The sequence below is a fragment of the Melospiza georgiana genome, chromosome 8 (assembly GCF_028018845.1).
Source record: "Melospiza georgiana isolate bMelGeo1 chromosome 8, bMelGeo1.pri, whole genome shotgun sequence".
In the NCBI taxonomy this organism is placed as follows: Eukaryota; Metazoa; Chordata; class Aves; order Passeriformes; family Passerellidae; genus Melospiza; species Melospiza georgiana.
The window spans coordinates 33,346,633-33,365,882 of NC_080437.1; the positions used below are offsets into that span (position 1 = coordinate 33,346,633).

Genomic DNA, 19,250 nt, shown 5'->3' on the forward strand with positions numbered 1-19,250 from the left:
AAAAATGGGTAAAAGCAGAATTGGGTAAAAAATGGGTAAAAGCAGAACCGGATAAAGACTGGGTAAAAACATGAACCCGGTAAAAAATGGGTAAAAGCAGAACTGGGTAAAAATACGGGTAAAAACCAGAATTCGGTAAAAAATGGGTAAAACCACAAAAGGGTAAAAAATTGGTAAAACCAGAACCGGTCGGAGGGGCCGTTCGTGGCTCTGCCGTTCGCACCGAGCCCGCCAGGGGGCGCCCCGCGGTGAGGGCCCGGCGCATGCGCACAGCGCCGGCGGAAGCGGCGGGACCCGCAGCACTGGCGGCGGAGCAGCAGCGGCAGCACCGGGAGAGCGGCGGCGGCGCCCGGGTGGGGCTGTGCCTGCTGTGCGGGCTGCCCGCGGCCGGCAAGTCCACGCTGGGCCGCGCCCTGAGCCGCCGGCTGCCGCAGCGGCGGGGCTGGGCCTGCGCGCTGCTCGCCTACGACGAGCTCATCCCGCCCGAGGCCTTCCGCACCAGCCCGTCCCCATCGGTCAGTGCGGCGCGCCGGTGTGACGTCATCGCGTGCGACCGCGGTTGCCTGGCAACGGGACGCGGCCTGGCCGGTCCGCGTCCCCTCATGGCGGGCGCGGGGCCGGGAGCGCTGAGCGGCGGCGATGGAGGCCGTGATCTCTCGCCTTCCTCTCCCCACAGCTGCCCGGCTGGAAGCAGAGCCGCCGCGAGCTGCTGCAGTGCCTGGAGGGGCTCCTGCGGGCGCTGCTCACCGGGGCGCCGCTGCCCGGCCCCGCGCAGCCGGGCTGGCCGCGCTTCCTGCGCTGCTGCCGCCGGGAGGGGCTGCTGGCCGCCCCCGATGGGGACACCGGAGCCGCCCCCCGGCCGCTCGTCCTCCTGCTGGATGACAACTTCTATTACCAGAGCATGCGCTACGAGGTGTACCAGCTGGCCCGCAAATGTAATTATTTATCCCTGATCTTCGGCGTGAGGATGTTTGTGGGAAATTCAGCGCCGTCTTCCAAGTGCTCTCCCGGAGCGTGGGCTGTTCTGATTGCTGGGTACCTGTAATAGAGTAGCAATCAATGTAACCTTGTTACTGCCTTATTATAAACTGGGAGATTGTGTAAAACCCTTCCTAGAGCAGCCTTAAAGCACCTTCCAGTACATGAGGAGCTCCAAGAGAGCTGGAGAGGGACTTGGGACAAGGACATGGAATGGCAGGGCAGGGGAAATGGCTTCCCAGTGACAGAGGGCAGGGCTGGATGGGATTTTGGGAAGGAATTGTTCCCTGTGAGGGTGGGCAGGCCCTGACACAGGTGTCCAGAGAAGCTGTGGCTGCCCCTGGATCCCTGGCAGTGCCCAAGGCCAGGCTGGACAGGGCTGGGAGCAGCCTGGGACAGTGGGAGGTGTCCCTGCCCATGGCAAGGATGGAATGAGATGACTTTAAGATCCCTCCCAATCCAAACAATTCCATGGTTCTGTCTCACACATTTCTTGAGCAGCCTTGAAGGTAAAATTCTGTTGCCTGTCCAGATTTGTGTTCATGTCTGGCTCAGAAGCAGTGCATAAACTCCTCATTCATGTAGAGCCTTTCTCCTGCATGGTGCTCTCAGAAATTGTTACTTGAACTGTTTAAGGATAAAATTATGTCTGGTTCTGTTCTTTTCAGATTCCTTGGGCTTCTGCCAGTTATTTTTGGAGTGTGCAGTGGAATGCTGCCTGCAGAGGAACCGCCTCAGGAGTGACCCTGTGCCTGAGCAAACCATACAATTAATGGCAAGGAAAATAGAGATGCCAGATCCCAGGAAAAACACCTGGGAGCAGCACAGCCTCATTCTGAGCAGTTCTGATGGCATCTCAGAGGATGAGTATGTTGCTGATTGATCCCAGAGTTTTCCCTAAGTGCTGTTTTCAGTGGTAGATGCTTCTTATTGAATCTGCACAATGTGTACAAAGTATTCCCAGTGGTGATTTTTGGCAGTTACACAGAATCCAGGTTTGCTGGAGCTCACAGCCACCATCCTCAAAACTCACAGCATTCCTGCCCTCTCACTGAAAATCTGTGCAAGTTGTCTGAAATGCTAAGGCTGAGCTGTAATAATTTGAGTTGTAATTGTTTAATTTCAGATTATTTCACTGATTGCCTTAAAATTTTAACTGAAATCTTGCTTTTCAATTTTTTTTTTCCTGTGGCATCATTAGAAAAGAAAAGAAGTGTATCTGTTGATTGCCATGGTTTATTTACCCTGTTTGTTTTTTAGTGAGCAGATCATGAACTTGCTGGTCACTGCTTTGGAAAATCCAGAGAGGCCAAATGAGGAGGACACAGAGCAGAAGGTAGCACTGCTGGCACACAGGGCACAGCTTTGGGATTGTTCCCTGGCAGGGTGGGCAGGCCCTGGCACAGGGTGCCCTTGGATCCCTGGCAGTGCCCAAGGCCAGGCTGGACACTGGGGCTGGGAGCACCTGGGACAGTGGAAGGTGTCCCTCCTTTAAGGTCCCTTCCAACCCCAACCATTCTTTGACTTTGGAGAAATCCTTAAAAACCTGGCTACTCAAACAAACAGAAACAATTCTCACATACAAATTCAATTTGATGTAAAATTTGCTTTAATCTGATGAAGGTTAATAAGAAGTTTTTGTTTAGTATAGTCTAAACTCTTCATGCTAGGAGTTAAACACTAATTTAGGCCAGGTTGGACACTGGGGCTTGGAGCACCTGGGGCAGTGGTGCCAGCCTGAGGTGCTGCTAATGTTTTGTTCTCAAATGGAACTTCAAAAGCCAAGTAAATTCAGTGTTTGTTTGTTTGTTTTGTTCCTTGCTGGGTGGCCAGGAGGCAGCTCGAGCCACGTGTGCAGCCAGTGCTGTCCACCAGGCTGACCAGGCGTGCAGGAGAGCCATCTCTGAGGCCATGCAGGATGCCAAAGGTACCCATCTGCCCTTCCCACCCATCCCAGCTCCAGCTGGCACTGGGAAACAGCCCTGAAATTCCCTTGGGATAAACTGGCCAGGATCCTGTCCCAGCAGCTGTGCCTGAGGCAACAGCTTCACAGCTCTGGTCAGGGTTGTTTGTAGAAATTTGTAGGTTTAAAAACCAGCATCATGTTTATTAACTGTATTAATTACAGCTTTACTAAAGCCATTTAGTACAGAGCAGCATTTTAGAGGATTTTAATATTGTTTTGGGACACGTGGCAATAAGGACAGGGGCAGATTTACAGGAGGAGCAGCTCAGTGTCCTTAACTGCAAAGCTCAGCTCTGTGCCTGGGTTCAGGCTTCTCCCTGAGACAGGGACAGGAGGGAATGGCTGGAGCTGGGCCAGGGGGGTTTAGGGTGGATTTAGGGAAAGGTTCTTCCCCAGAGAGTGCTGGGAATGGGCACAGCCCCGAGGCTGCCAGAGCTCCAGGAGTTTGGGCAGCACTGCCAGGGTGGGATTGCTGGGGTGCCTCTGCAGGGACAGGAGCTGCACTCAATCCCTCTGTGTCCCTTCCAGCTCAGGATATTCTGTGATTTTGTGATTTTTTTTTTCTGTAAGCATGAAGTTAAAAGTTCAGCTTCAATTTTGTTTTAGGTAAAAACGTTCTCCCGAGTGAGATGAAGAGCCTGGCAGAAGAACTCAACAAACTGAAAGCAGAAGTTTTGGAAGACTTGAGGCAAGGGAAGACTTTGAAAAGCCAATATTCTGACCCTGCTACAAGTGTTATTTCTTCATTCCAACAGGAGGCAGCCAAGGTACTAAATAAATATATTTTAAAATAATGACACAGAGAATGTTGGGTGTTTAGGAGTCCCAAGTATTAAAATGCAGGACTCTGAGCACTGCTGCTGAGATCTGAGGGGCAGCTCCCCTCTCTGGAGCCCCTGTGCCTCCTCTCCCCATGAAATGGAAGAGAAACACTTTAATCAAGTCTAACCAAGCTGTTCTTGGCTGTGGAGATCAAGCCAAGAGCAAACCATCCTGAGATTCAAATTTCACAGAATCAGGAAGAGTTAACCCAGGAGGAGCACCAGGGAAATCACCAGCTCCACTCCTGGAAGGATATGCAATTAAAAACTGACATGGGACCTAGTTAGAAAGTGTTATTTTATTCATATCTTACAAAAGCAAAGCTTCACAACATGAACTACACGAGATAGAGTTATTTCAGAATTAACCTTGTCGTCTCAGAAATGTTCACTAACATTAAAATTTATTTTACAACTCTAACAGCTTTCATTTTTGCATAAAATCTGGTCTTTACACTGAAGTACATATTATTAACAAAGTAGGTACTTAGAAGCACATACACAAAGATTGCTCAATGAAAAATGCTTTAGCAGGAGAGAGATTTCCTGCAGCAGAACATCATTTGCTGTAGATTTTCAAAGAAGCTTAAAATTAGTAGAAAACTTGCCAGTGAAGACTTCTAAATTACATTCCCTTTGTCAAAAAGAAACAAAAAGCAAACCCCCAAAACATTCTGGAACAAAACAAACATTAACAAATTATTTGTCTGGAAAATACTGCTGGAAGGTGTCCCAGCACTGAGTTTTATATTAAAAAGCCAATCAACATTTTATGTCTAAACAGGTGTCTGTGAAAAAACAAATATTTTTCCTATTGCCTCCTTCACAGTTGAATGTTAAGTGAGATAATGAAGATGTTCAAATATTCAAATGTTCAGTGGAATATTCAGTCTCAAAACTTGAGTGTGTATTAAATAGTGCATGTTAGAAATGCCCACAAAGCTATAAAATAATCTGTGACAATAAAAACAAAACCCCCACAAGGTTTATGTTTTGCAACTTTAACAGAATTTAACAGAGCTGAGCTATGGAAAAATTCCATCTCCTTTCCAAACTTCCATTTATAACAGTTAAAATGCTAATCACCCATTACCTTATAATGTGAGGATCTGGGTTTTTAGAAAAAAAACACCAAAACAAGTGAGTGCAGAGTAGCACATGGAGGACTCAATATGAAAAGTTCTTTTAACAAAGGACTCAATCCCAGAATCCTGGACAAATCTCCCTCCCTGGCTCTGGGTAAGGCCTGCTTGTGCAAGGGATCACACTTGGAAAGAATTTGCCAGTACCAGCTCTGGACTTTAAATTATAGTCAATAATATGAATAAATTATGAAACATAGGAAAATGCACCTTCCAAAGGTGCTCAGTTGACAGGAGGGGACAATGATGGCAGGGCAGTGTGATCCTGGAACAGGAACAGTCCCAGTCCTGGGAAGAACACAGGGACCCAGCCCAGGGCTCTGGGGGCAGAGCCAGGGGATGAGCACCAAAGCTGCTGCTGCTGCTGCCCAAGAACCCCCTGCAATGAGCAGTTTGCCCAAAGAAACAGAGAAAAGAGTTTTTTCATTCCTCAACTATTCAGAGATGTCCCAACAAGTCTACTCCAGAGCAGAACCAGTGGTGTCCAGGCAGCAGCAGGAAAATCCTTCCAAACATCCATCTGCAAGGCTTGGGGACAGATTTTTTCACACTGAGTTCTGTTGTTCAGAATGGCCATTCCCCACAGTGGGATCCCCTCCTAAACAAGGGCCCCTTTTCCATGAGATCCTGCAGGATCCCTCCTGCTCCCAGCTCCTCCATCAGTGCCCTACCCTGATTCTGCCCAAGGCCATCATGGCTCAGGAGTCATTTCTCTAAATCACCAAATCAAGAGACAAAGAGAAGCCTCTAACAATGTGAGCAGAAGCCCCAGAGGTCAGAAACCACATCTGTGCCCAGGGCAATGACTCTCCCCAGGATACCAGCAAGGAAAACCCACAAGGGAGGAGCACCTGGCTGCTGTGGTCACTCAGCACTAAAGGTGCTCCCTGAAAGGAGCTCCAGCAGGCCACAAGTTCCCTTGGGAATGCCAGAGCTTAGAGTGCACCATCTACCAAAGAGGCAAGGAAAACCACTTCCCTAAATTAATAATTGTAAATCTTCCAGTCTTCTCTTAACACTACATTTCAGCCAAATGTAAATTGTAGAATTGTCCAATGTGTGATCCATCATTTCTGCCCTCTTTAATTGGAAAAAATTTTGATTCCAAAACCTGTCCAGGAGCAGTAACTTCTAACTGGATTCCACTTCAGTCAGCTTTTACTCCTTAAAATAAAGATGTTTACACACACAGACTTGCAGTTTTACTTATAAATCTAAAAAGTATAAAGCAACAATGAAATACTTTGGAATTACAGAGTGTCCTGATGAAAAATGAAAATCACATTCTGTCTTAAAAATCCAGCAGAACAAATTCTGAACCAGGCCTGAAAACAAAGCAATTTTTAGGGATGACAGTGTTATTGTTCATCTTCACTACACTGGAACCACTCCAGTGGAAGATTTCTGACCTCATTACTTCAAGACTGCACAGCCAAGAAAGAACCCAGTTCCTCAAGCACAGAAATTCAACTGTAGGTCAGTCAGGTAGACAGAAACACATCTGGTATCCAAATTTCTATTTAATTGAAGTCAAAATTACTTCTACAGCTAAAATTCTTACACAGGTGGTTTTCCTGCATTGATCACTGTTAGTTTTTCCATTGGTTTCTGGAAGTTTTAGCATGAAAATATAAATTTGAGTAAGCCAAACATTTCCTATTGAGATTCCAACCTCTGACTTGTGGAACATTAATAAAATCTCCCTGCTTTTAACAAAACATGGTTTGCTGATAGGAAAAGGGAAATATATAAGGGAAGCTTTAATTTGTCTCAAGTAGGACAAACCAAGGTAAAAGTGCATGTCTAAATATGGGAAAAGTAACAGTTCTTCCTTTATTTTTAATGTCTCAAATTCTTATCTAGCACATAAAGTTATTATTCATTTCAATTAGATGTTTTACTCAGGTTTATATTAAAGTGCCTGTCCTTTAGCCTGAGGGCTTCTAAAGATGAGTGTACACTACGAAACAAAATAAACAACTTCAGTTATTATTTGCCATCCACAATTCCTAAAAACAACTTCAGTGTAGTCAGTCAGTTTTTCCTTTGCATCCTACATGGAGCCCAAAAAGCCAGAGCTGCTTCCCCTCATTCCCAGCACACCCAAAGGACATCAAACCTGGGAGAGGGGACAAACCAGGCTTCCAAGTCAGCTGAAATTCACAATAAACTGGATTATACAACTCCCAAAAATACAGGCAACCTCTCAGTTGTAGCCTGGCCCAACATAAAACTGAACAAAGGAGTTTGATTTGTAAACTTCTTGTTTGTTTCTATCAGAACTTCTATCAGCAGGACAGAAGTCTAATTGTGCAAATTTTAAATATCTGTACAACTCAGTTTAAGGCAGTTAGAAATCTCACAGAATATATATTAGTTCTACAGGCTCTTCATTATCTCTCTAAAAATTGCCTCCTGAAAAAACAATGACATGGAAAATTTTGTAGAGTGTAGATAAAATAAGGTTTCATTCTTTTTTGTTTTTATAACTCATGAATGACAGGCTTTTAGCTCTTTCTTTTCTACCAGTTTTATTCACAATAACCTGTTATCTTCTACTTTTGTGCTAACAGTTAAATTAGTGTTTAAGTCCTAGCATGAAGAGTTTAGACTATACTAAACAAAAACTTCTTATTAACCTTCATCAGATTAAAGCAACTTTTACATCAAACTGATTTTTTATGTGAAAATTGCTTCTGTTTGTTTGAGTAGCCAGGTTTTTAAGGATTTCTCCAAAGTCAAAGAATGGTTGGGGTTGGAAGGGACCTTAAAGGAGGGACACCTTCCACTGTCCCAGGGTGCTCCCAGCCCCAATGTCCAGCCTGGCCTTGGGCACTGCCAGGGATCCAGGGGCACCCTGTGCCAGGGCCTGCCACCCTCACAGGGAACAATTCCTGCCCAAAATCCCATCCAGCCCTGCCCTCTGTCACCATGAAGCCATTCCTCCTTGTCCTGTCTCTGTATGATGTGTCATTGCATTGACCTTTCAGATTTTATGGATAATCTATCTTGTCTTGCCTAGTGAACAATCTGGGAATTACCTCCTGTGGTTCAGGACACACGCTCTGCTTCTCCACTTGCAGAATGTTTATTGGGATTAAGTGCAAGCAACTTAAATTTAGCAACCACAGCATGTAAATGCATTCCAACCCTTACAGCACTCTTGGCTTTTTTTGAAAGGCTACATATAAAACAGCAACTGAATCTGATACAAAATTTCCCTGGCAAGTTTTACAAGAACATGGAAATCAATTTGCCTCCTTTGTCGAACTGATTAATGTGAAGATTCCTTATGGGAATGTGCAAGCTTTCCATCAGCAAGTATGAAAAATAGACTGTAATATGTTAAAAAACTAAACAAAAGCATGTTCTCAGTCAATGTTGATTATGTTGGCCTCTTGCAAAGTGGCAAGCAAAGTCGTACTTGTTTTTACACTTACACCCACAAATGTTACACTGGAAAGGATTCTCAAATCCATGGCATCCCATGTGGATGGTGTAAAGGATATTGTCTGCAAAGTACATGTCACAGTGTGGGCAGTGGTGCAGGAGCTGAGGGTCCTGCACTGGCAGGGTTGGAGCTGGAGTGCTGGGCTGGCTGTTGCTGATGCTGGGAGTGCTGGTGTGGGCACTGCGGTCGCTGCTGGGCCCTGCCACGGGACTATAGTTCCTCTGGTTGTGTGTGGGCCGGGAGTCAGGGCTGGTTGGAGAGGAATTCTGAGGGATATTTGCTGACACAGCTGAAACTACTGCAGGTGCAGCAGGCTGCTGTATCATGAAAGGCTTTTCATCTTGACAGGAAACGACGTCAGGAGAGGCTGGATTTTGGTTTTCAGGTGGCAAACTGGACAACTGTCCTGCTAAGGTGGAGAGCTGGTTTAAAGGATTATCCACCATGAGGTCCTGTGGATCTCTTGGCAAGCCCCCGCTCGGAGCGCTCTTTGCCATGCTCTCGTACGCCTCAGTCTGGATATTGGGGATCTCGTGGGTGAAATCATTAAGGTAGTCTGGTTTCTGCACCACCATGGAGGGCGGGCTCAGATTAATTAATGCTCTCCTGCTGTAGCCCAAATTGCTGGTCTTCTTCTGCAGAACCCCCCACATCTTCTTGCTGCTCAGGGAGGACCTGGTGCCCTTGATGGGCACCATCTTGTGCTTGCGCCGGCGGTGGTGGGACAGGTTGCTGCGGTCGCTGCAGCGGAAGGAGCACAGCTCGCACTTGTAGGGCTTCTCCCCGGTGTGGGAGCGCATGTGAGCCTCCAGGTGACGCTCGTAGGCCGAGGCAAAGGGACACAGGTGGCACCTGTGTGGCTTCTCCCCTGGAAAATCAGAACAGGTTAGGCCACGGCACCTCGGAGCCTCTGGAACAGGCTTTGTGTGCGGCTCGCTGGGAGCCGCGGGTGCAGCTTCGGTCACGGCCAGCCTCGAGCCAAGCTGGGTGTCCTGGGGGAGTGGGCAGCACTGGGACAGCTCTGCCCCACCCAGGGATCAGCAGCACACAGAAAAATCCTGAGGGGAATCAGGGTAACACACCAACCTGCCTGGGAACTGCAGCAACAACACCAAGGACTGAGTGCAGTGATGTTTGTGTGGTGCCAGCTCCCCCTCGGCCATGGAGGGCACAGGGGAGCACAGCAATTCTGTCCCACCAAAATGTCACTGCTCTTCAGGAGAACTCTGAGGGAGGGTATCCTTCTGGGACTGTGGAGAGTCTGGTTCTAGCATGGCTTAAAGAAAGAGGCCATGAAGGTATACAGTTGAGGGAAAAGTAAAAGGTAGTTGTAAAGCAGTTCCCAGGCTTGATTCTATAAATAATTAGGCTCTCTCAAGTACCACTTTATAAACAATAAGATTCTCAGACAGTCTTCCCATAACAGGCAAAACACTCTGTCCTTGGGCTCTCTGGGAAAAGATAGCTACTCTGGGAACAGATATGGAGGTTTTGGGAACTTTTCATATCACAGTGAGAACGCTGGTCCTGTTTTCAATAAACAAATCATAGGTATTGTAAAACAAAAGGAGGGGTTAGAGTTTTCTCTGTTAACCTATCATGAGCTTGGATTTTGCAATATGCATGAAGTTAATTAACACTGTTATATAAAGTGGCTGATTGATCAATAAATCGAAGTCAATGCCGATCAACGACAAGGTGGGTTGGCTTCCTTCGCTTTCACCATGGGACCTCCCAAACATCCCTACTCCTAAACAGCCTGGAACTACCACCTAAATAACCCCCACACACACACAGCCACTCAAGGACTGAGCTTTGGAAAAGGATCCTCTGGCTAAAGAGCTGGAACAGAAATCAAAAGCCAGGTACTCCCAAGAGAGCTGTGTGCTCTTCCAGATGGGAGATGGGATGATGATCAGGGAGACCATCATTCCTACAATCATCTCCTTTGGACATACTGAACTTTGTTATTCTATCAAATGAAATTTATAGATACAAAGTTTTCTGAGGATTTTTTAAACAGTTAATGTGAATAACATAACAACAGGCCAGACAACAGCTTTGTAACAGCACTTTAGGAGTTCTGATTTTCCCTTGGTAGACTGATCTAGGAGTTACAGATCCAGGTCTGCAATGTCAGAAGTGCTTAAAGGATCTGATGTGTGTTCAGGTGCTGAAATGAAAGATCATCTTACTCTTCCTATCTCAAGTGCCAGCTCAATTTCTAAATCCCTGTCATGTGACTGATGAGCATTCCAGAGTTTGGAATCACAGTCTCAGATACCAAACAGATTTCTTTTATTCCCCCTACATCACTGGCTCTCCAAGAGGAAAGAAATCAATTTTTGTGCTACCTCTAAGTACCTTCTTAGCACCAAGCAAAACCATGATTTCTCCATGAGCATCTCTCTGCACTCATATATGTACACACAAGGATGAGTAAAGATCTGGAGACTTGATAAAATGGTGTGAGAAGATTGGCAAACTCTGTGTGAATGCAGGGAGTTTGTCAATCTGATTTCATTCTAAACTGGTTGCACAGAGATAAAAGTTTTGCATCACATGTAGCACAACACAGCTGGTGAACTACTCATTACCTGCTGTCAGACCCAGCATGAAGCCAATCCTGCAGTAGGCTGCACTTAATAATAATGATAATAATGATAATAATGATGGTTGCATGATCATGCCTGGTCACAGTTCCTTTGGCACAAGTCCAGGATGCTGTACCTGTTTATTTACACTGCTCTGAGGCTCTGAGGCAGCTGCCACTTCCCCACTTTAGTGCTGACTCATCTGAGCCCTCACAGCACAAGCAGCATCTCCTGGCCCTCTGCCAGCCTCCTAGGCAAACAACACTCAGGCCTTGGATCTTCTTCCCTTGAGTGAAAAAACAAACCAAACCAGGCAAACCAAACCAAACCAAACCAGGAAAACCAAACCAAACCAAACCAGGAAAACCAAACCAAAAGAACTATTTTCTTGTTCTAGAAGACAAAAGAGAAGAATTTACCAGGTCTTTCAGAATCTGAACCTCAGAACTCTGTGATTTCTGGCTGGTTGCCATTTCCTACCCCACTATGCCCTGTTGAAACAAGCCAGCACTGCAGGGCCAGTGAAGGAGCTCCAGCTTTCCCAAAATGCACCCAGGGAGCTCCTGTGTGGAAGGAATGGCTCCCAGCAAAGTGAGAATCTGAGGAGATTAACTGTATCTGAGAGAGCTACAATCACATCAACTGGAAACCTGTAAAAACTTTCATTCTTTGCAGGACATGATTTTTTTCTGCTCTGAAGTCATCTGTATTGGTGTGATACACTTGACAGAGTTCACAAGCACCTATTTTTTGTTTTCTCTCATTTGCCATGAAGCTGGAGCTTTCAGAACAGTTCAGGATATTTTAACTTTTATGACAGTTTTGCTTTTCAGGTTTATACATCCAACAGTGGCAAATGCTCTTTAACAAGCCACAGTTGATAATTTTTCTGTTCACTCCTGATACCAGACACAAACTTGATGGTATGCCCTCACATTTGAATATTCTATCAATAACTTTATTTTTATTACTATGCTTTGTACTTCCACATCTAGTATGTTGTGCAGAACAGGAACATTTGCATGGCTAAACAACAGAGGAAGAAAAGACCCTATAAATCTCTGTGTAGGAATATGTACATTTTTAACTTTTCTCACGACAGAAAAACTAAATATTTCAGGGCCCTTCAATTTACATTGAAGCTTTCATGCTAAACTTTACTCCCATATAGTTACTTATAATAATAAATGTCAGTAGGGATTTGCACAGTTTAAATAGGTACAGGGCACTCCTTTATAAAAATAGTCTATAAAGACCCACCAATTATTGCTAATTATTGTTATTGTTAAGAATTCTCTTCCAGATGGGATGATGACCAGGGAGACCATCATCTCCTGTGCACATGCAGAACTTTGTTCTTCTATCAAATGAAATGTATAGATACAAAGTTTTCTGAGGATTTTTAAAAAGTTAATGTGAGTAACATATAATAACAGGCCAGCCAACACTTTTGTAAGGCAGCACTTCAGCACTTCTGATTTTCCCTTGGTAGGCTGATCCTCCAGGAGTTACAGATCCAGGTCTGCAATGTCAGAAGTGCCTAAAGGATCTGATGTGTGTTCAGGAGCTGAAATCCAATATTATCTTACTCTTCCTATCTCGAGTGCCAGCTCAATTTCTAAATCCCTGTCATGTGACTGATGAGCAGGATGAATTTGCCAACTGCTGCCATGGAAATCCCAATGCAGAGTAAACCCCCAAGGGCTCCCAGGCAGGCAGAGAGAAGATCCCATACCTGTGTGAATCCTGATGTGCTCGATGAGCCGTGCTGTTCCTTTGCTGGCATAGTTACAGTATCGACACTTTAACTTCCCATCAAAAGTCCTTTCAAAGCCATCCACCAACATTCCTGAGTTTTCATCCAGTGAAACTTCAACAGAAGGATGATCCAGGCCATTCTGATCACCTTCTGTCCCAGCTGTGAACAATGCAACACAGATTTTAATGAACAATCTGTGGGATGCCATCTGCCACACTGTGAGCAAATGCCAAAGAGCTTTTGCTTCTCTCAGCCCTTGGTTTTTAAATATAGAGAATTATAAAAAACATTCTCTGATTAAAACAAAGGTAATCAATTTGCCTCCTTTGTAAAATGGATTAATGTGAAGATTCCTTATGGCAATCTTCACATTACATACACATCCTTTGTGACACAGAAATGACTATCAAAAATGCTTCCATACAGCAGCATTACCTGGATTGTGAACACTCAAGTCACTCTCAAAAATATCAAATTTATGATACTGGAAAAAACTCACCTCCCTGGAGAGTCTCTACTTCCTTGTCACCAGTAACTGATCCAGAAATCATATTGACATGGTGGGTCTGCTGGGTCAGATATTCCTGAAAATCCTTCACAAAATCCAACGGTTCTGCCTTCTTTTCCCCCATATTGACTCTTTCATTTATAACCTCTCGTGCCTAGAAGGAAAAATGTTTTCAGAACACAAGTGTCATTGAATTTGGCTGCATTCATAGTAACAAGTTCAGGATTTGGGCTGGATTTTAAGTGAAGAATTACTTTTATCACACAGTTTGAGTGTCGTGGTTTAACAAAGTCCGGTTTTCAGTTGAGGGGGTGGTTCCCTGTGGGGACTGGGTGGAGCCAATGAGCTGCCAAGTTTGAAGAGCCAATCAGCTGGCTAGATTTGAAGATTGACATCTGGTTAACCAATCAGCAGGCTAGTTTGGAAGAGTGACATTTGTTTAAACCACTTAGAAGAGCTGAACACGCCTCTATGAGAACACATTTAATGGGCTGGGCCCTGAGGACTCGGGGCTGATGGCCTCTCATGTGTGGTGGTGGTCACAGGGGTCCCAGGACAAGGGAAGAGATGAGAATGTTGATTCTATGTTTCAGAAGGCTGATTTATTATTTTATGATACATATTATATTAAAAGAAAATTATACACTAAAACTATACTAAAATAATAGAAGAAAGGATTTCATCAGAAGGCTGGCAAGGAATAGAAAGGAAGGGAATGATAATAAAATCTTGTGACTGAACAGAGAGTGTGAGCCAGCAGACAGTGATTGGCCATTAATTAGAAACAACCACATGAGACCAATCCCAGATGCACCTGTTGCATTCCACAGCAGCAGATAACCATTATTTACATTGTGCTCCTGAGGCCTCTCAGCTTCTCAGGAGAAAAATCCTGGGAAAGGGATTTTTCAGAAAATATCATGGCTACACTCATGGCCAGGCCTGGCTGGGCTCTCATGGCCAGGCTGGCTCACTGCCGGGCTGGGATTTTCCTGGCCACCACCAGGCTGTGCTGCCAGGACTGTCCCAGCACCTGAACACACCAATTCTCTCCCGAGTCAGGAAAAGGAAAGGGTGAAGACACGTAGAGAAAACAACAGACACTGAGGGCAGTGAAGGAGGAGTCAAATTGTAGATGGGAGAGGATTGAGGAGATGCCTTAGTCTTGGGCTGAAATTCTTTTGTGAGGCAATGGTGAAGATATATTTTTCATCTATCAGACTTTGTTTTTTCCCTGTAGCTCATGTGGGGATGCAGCCTCTGAGAGAAGGACACTCAGCTTGGAGTGTGTGGATGCTGAAAAGCTGTAACCCAACGAGAACCTTGAACAGAGAGAGATGGGAAACTTTGTCCCAGGGATAGAAGAAGAAAAACCTCTGCTCCCAGAGATAAAAGTGGAGTACTTTTGTTTTTATGCATCCATAAAATAGTGCCCCATAAGTTATCGTGGCCCATGAAAGCAGCTTTGGGAAAGCTGTAACTCATGGGATTTTCACACTGCAAACAGATTTTCCCTTCCTGGCAGCTGATTTGCTGTGACACTGAAGCCACAAGAGAATTGCTTCTTGTGGGGAAGTCTCCATGGCATGGCAAGAGAGACTCCTCTCCCTGGGTGGACTGAAGAAAGATTATTTTAGAGGTGGTAAACTGACTGAAAGTCCCAGGTTTTGTCTCTTTCTTGTCTGTGGGAAAGAAAAGAGAGTATTGGGGAAGAAGTGTTCTGAAAGTTTTTTGTTCTGATTTTATTTTTTATTTTAATTCTGTTAATAAAGTTTTCTTTATACCATTTAAAGTTTTGAGCCTGGTTTGCCCTCCCCCTCCTAATCCATATCTCACAGCAGGAAATGAGTAAATAAATAATTTTTAGTGCATGCATGGGCATTTGGCCAGCATTAGACCCACTACACTGAGTCAAAGAGCAAATTTGCAACCATAAGAATATTGGGTTTTGAATTTTTAACTCATTAAAGATCACCAAATACAATTTATGGGGAAATCCCTTTCAGCAACATGTAAACAACATAATAATAAAATAGTAAATAAAATTTAAAAAAACCCACATAGTAGCAAAAATCAATCTGCCTTTTTAAAAAATAAAAATAATGGATCATACCTGAATTTTAGTTCCCTGCTATGTAGCAAACATGCTCCAAAATGTACCTCAACACGTCAGATAAAAAGCACAGAGCACAGCTTCTCCACTTTTCCTGCAGGGAATAAAAAGGAAATGTGAGTCCATTACTCTTCCCAAACCACATCAGTTTTAAGAAAGAAACCTGAAAAATATTTGTGTTTGAAAGACAGGAATCTAACACTCTGCTGTTCTAAATTTTATTAGAACAATCACCCTTCCAATAAAAGTTTTTCAAAGACTGCATCCTCTGCTTCCTGGATGTCACCTGAAGGACACTTCTGACTCACTTCTGTTTTCCAATAAACACCTGGCTCCAAAAACCCCAGATTTGGGTCAGTCAGTTATGGGAGCTGCAATGTGGGGAAACAACTGAATGCTGGTGATTAGCAAAGCTGGAAAGAAGCCTCAGACAAAGCATTGTTTCACAGTTCTCCCAAAATCTGACTTTCTTATCCTGAGTAAAAGTCTTATTCCAGTCCATTATTTTGCACTGAAATCATTAAAATATTCCCCAGAAATCAGTGGTCAGGCTGGTTTTGGGGAGTGCAAATAACAAACTTCTATAGAGTCCCAATTCACAATGAATTTGGGAAGACAGAGTTTGGGATACATTTGGAAGGAGAATGAGTCTGTCACATTATTTCTGCAGGTTATAATCAGAAATAATTTACAATGTGACCATTTCAATAAGAATATTCCTTATTTTTAATAGGTACTTAGGTGACCTACAGGAACTCAAGTTCTGAGTTTCAGACCACATTTAAATATCTTCTCCTGTGTGTCCAAACTTACAGATGTTTGTTCATTTTTGGCATCCACATGAGGATGTTCTTTCCCATCTTACCTGAGTGTGCTCAACTCCCAGCATTAATTATCATCATTAAGTTAGTTTAGAACACATCTTTATGTGTCTACCTACCTACCTACCTACCCTCTTCCAGGTGTCACAGCCTCCTGTAGGCTTAAGTTAATTTGTGTTCCATTTGTTGGTGTCTCCTGCAATAAAACAAAGAGATCAGGATATTAATTATAATATTAAAGATATCTCTAATATTGAAGATATGAAGAGAAAAACAGGGTAGTGTAACACAGAGTCCTGACCAGGCCAACTTTCCATGAATTATAATAAGAAATAACAATTTAAAGTGAAACCATTCAAAACAACACCAAAGGTTTGTGTTAGCAGATCTGTGTGTGCCTTTGGGTAAGGCACTAAAACTTATTCCAGAGGATCCCAGAATGGTTTGGGTTGGGAGGGACCTTAAATCCCACCCAGTGCCACCCCTGCCATGGCAGGGACACCTCCACTGTCCCAGGTGCTCCAGGCTCCATCCAGCCTGGCCTTGGGCACTGCCAGGGATCCAGGGGCAGCCACAGCTGCTCTGGGCACCTGTGCCAGGGCCTGCCACCCTCACAGGGAACAATTCCTGCCCAATATCCCATCTAACTCTGCTCTCTGTCAGTTTAAAGCCATTTCCCCTTGTCCTGTCACTCCAGGCTCCTGTAAACAGTCTCTCTCCATCTTTCTTTTGTGTCCTTTCATGTCCTGAAAGGCCACCATTAGGTCACCTCAAAGCCTTCTCCTCTCCAGGCTGAACAAGCCCAGTTCTCTCAACCTTATTTGACTGCACTGATTGCTTTAAAAAAACATTTAATTTTGAAAGAAAATGACACCAAATTTCATAAACAGGATAGGGATCAACTGCATAAAACTTCCTTCCTCTACCTCACTGATTTATGCTGAGAACACTCATCCTTTTCTTTACACCAGCATAGGGAAGTCACCACAATTTGAACATGACCCAAAGCTCCCATCTGTGTGCTCAAACACTTCTGTCATTTCATGTGGCATCTTTCAGAGCTACACAGCCAGCAGCTCTCCTTCTCAGGGGAGGATGACACACATCTGATCCTTGCTGTGTCACCCCTGCACAGCAGAAAATGCAGTTCTAATGAGCAGAAACTGAGCAGCCCAGCTCGTGTTTCACACCCAGGGAGGGGCTGAGCACACCGGGTGTTACCCGAGCTCTGCCGACACACCCACAGCACCAGCAGCAGGGCGCTGGTTACTCATCCTCCACCCAGGTACAGCTGCTGGACTCAACAGGGGGCACTGAGGTGAGCTAAGTTTGCTGTCAAAGAACAGCCAGGATGAGATATTCTGCCTAAATAATGCTGCTGAAGAAAGCAGCTCATGGTGCACAGCCAGCTGTTTCATACACACAGTCAGAACGAATCCTGCAGTAATTATAAGAGCATAAAGTATCCATAAGAACATGTATACAGTATAAAATAAATTTACTGTGAGCATGTGCGTCCCACCTTCTTCTAGGAAAAAAAGGGGGAGTGTTCTCTGTTCCATCTCTTCCATAGCAAATAAATAAACACAGAAAGGAATCCAAACTCCATCCAAGCCCTTCCCGGTCCTCCTGAAGGAGTTTGACGGTGGGGAGGGAGTGAAGCACAGCACACCGTGACCTGTCACCAACCCCGAAGGCCTCCTCCATCCCGCTCCTCCTCCTCCTCCTCATGGGAGGGACAGGGGCACGGGAAACCTCCCAGAAACCCGCGTGTCCCGCCCCGGGCTCCTCGGACAAGAGGGACGGAGCTCCTGAGAGCATCCAGGGAAAGGCGGTGAAGATGCTGAAGGGGCTGGGGCATCTCCGTGCCCAGGAAAGGCTGAGGGAGCTGGGGCTGCTCAGCCTGGAGAGGAGCCCCAGCTGGGAGGGCGCTCAGCCCTGGCTGTCCCCGGCTGTCCCCGGGTGTCAGAGCAGTGCCCAGGCTGTCCCCGGGTGTCAGAGCAGTGCCCAGGCTGTCCCCGGGTGTCAGAGCAGTGCCCAGGCTGTCGCCGGGTGTCTCCGGGTGTTCCAGCAGGGCCCAGGCTGTCCCCGGCTGTCCCCGGGTGTTCCAGCAGTGCCCAGGCTGTCCCCGGCTGTCCCCGGGTGTCCGAGCAGTGCCCAGGCTGTCCCCGGGTGTTCCAGCAGGGCCCAGGCTGTCCCTGGCTGTCCCCGGGTGTCAGAGCAGTGCCCAGGCTGTCCCCGGGTGTCTCCGGGTGTTCCAGCAGTGCCCAGGCTGCCCCAGGCTCTCCCCGGGTGTTCCAGCAGTGCCCAGGCTGTCCCCGGCTGTCCCCGGGTGTCAGAGCAGTGCCCAGGCTGTCCCTGGCTGTCCCCGGGTGTCCCAGCAGGGCCCAGGCTCTGCTCCGGGATCCAGCAGTGGCACCAGAGCCACGGGCAGGGACTGATGCACACCAAGTTCCACCTCAACGAGGAAGAACTTCTTTACCGTGAGGGTGACAGCGCTGAACAGGCTGCCCGGAGAGGGCGCGGAGTCTCCCCCAGTGCAGACACCCCAGAACCCGCGCGTGTGCCCGGGGATGGCCCCGCCTGAGCAGGGAGGTGGCCCCGGATCGATTCCTTCCAACCTCACCCACTCTGATTCTGTGATCACACTGACCCTGCGATTTCAGTAACTCTGTGATTTCTGCCACTCTGTAATTTCTGCGATCCCTCTGATTCCCGTGTCCCTCAGCCCCGCACCAAGGCAGCAGCCTCGGGGCTGCGCCGCTGACCCGGCCCCGCTCCCGGCGGGGCAGCGCGGCCCTCCCCAAGCGCTGCCCCCCGCCCGGCTCCATCACGGCACAGGGAGGCCCCGGAAGGAGAAGGAGGGAGGGAAAGGGAGCGGGAAGGAGACGGAAGGGCAGAAAGAAGCGGGAAGGGGAGGACGGGCAGCACTCACCGCCGCCGCCCCGCGCCGCTCCCGCCTCCCGCCGCCGCCATGTTTGTTGTGCCTCCCCCCGGCCCGGCCCGGCCCGGCCCGGCCCCGCCCACCGCAGTCTCGCGAGACCCGCGCGCGCCGGCGGGAGCGGAGGAGGGGGCGTTGGCTCTGACGTCACGGGGG

The 19,250-nt window shown here is 46.6% G+C and overlaps 2 protein-coding genes across 4 annotated transcripts; one reads left to right on the forward strand and one right to left on the reverse strand.

Moving 5' to 3' along the window:
* The first annotated feature begins 263 nt into the window (after window positions 1-263).
* Window positions 264-6,403, forward strand: PSTK (phosphoseryl-tRNA kinase). Its single transcript, XM_058028878.1, has 6 exons — window positions 264-515; window positions 677-935; window positions 1,647-1,845; window positions 2,239-2,314; window positions 2,812-2,905; window positions 3,551-6,403. Exons 1-6 carry the CDS (start codon window positions 264-266, stop codon window positions 3,736-3,738), a joined length of 1,068 nt encoding a protein of 355 aa, XP_057884861.1. The 3' UTR covers window positions 3,739-6,403.
* On the reverse strand, window positions 4,047-19,141 carry IKZF5 (IKAROS family zinc finger 5). 3 transcript variants are annotated; one of them, XM_058028875.1, is made up of 6 exons: window positions 19,089-19,141; window positions 16,285-16,349; window positions 15,333-15,426; window positions 13,211-13,373; window positions 12,688-12,870; window positions 4,047-9,226 (listed from the first exon to the last, which is right to left on the reverse strand). In XM_058028875.1, exons 4-6 carry the CDS (start codon window positions 13,341-13,343, stop codon window positions 8,283-8,285), a joined length of 1,260 nt encoding a protein of 419 aa, XP_057884858.1. In that variant the 5' UTR covers window positions 13,344-13,373; window positions 15,333-15,426; window positions 16,285-16,349; window positions 19,089-19,141; the 3' UTR covers window positions 4,047-8,282. The 3 variants fall into 3 exon arrangements, with proteins under 3 accessions (XP_057884858.1, XP_057884860.1, XP_057884859.1); XM_058028877.1 differs by having other exon boundaries at window positions 16,281-16,349; XM_058028876.1 differs by having other exon boundaries at window positions 16,277-16,349.
* Between the last annotated feature and the right edge of the window lie 109 nt (window positions 19,142-19,250).

Coding starts and splice junctions, on each gene's coding strand:
- PSTK (XM_058028878.1), top strand. CDS start 264: ATGCGCACAGCGCCGGCGGAAGCGGCGGGACCCGCAGCACTGGCGGCG. Junction 516..676: donor GCACCAGCCCGTCCCCATCG/GTCAGTGCGGCG, acceptor CTCTCCCCACAG/CTGCCCGGCTGGAAGCAGAG. Junction 2,315..2,811: donor AGGAGGACACAGAGCAGAAG/GTAGCACTGCTG, acceptor CTGGGTGGCCAG/GAGGCAGCTCGAGCCACGTG.
- IKZF5 (XM_058028875.1), bottom strand. CDS start 13,343: ATGGGGGAAAAGAAGGCAGAACCGTTGGATTTTGTGAAGGATTTTCAG. Junction 12,871..13,210: donor AGTAGAGACTCTCCAGGGAG/GTGAGTTTTTTC, acceptor CATTGTTCACAG/CTGGGACAGAAGGTGATCAG. Junction 9,227..12,687: donor GCACATCAGGATTCACACAG/GTATGGGATCTT, acceptor CTGATTTTCCAG/GGGAGAAGCCACACAGGTGC.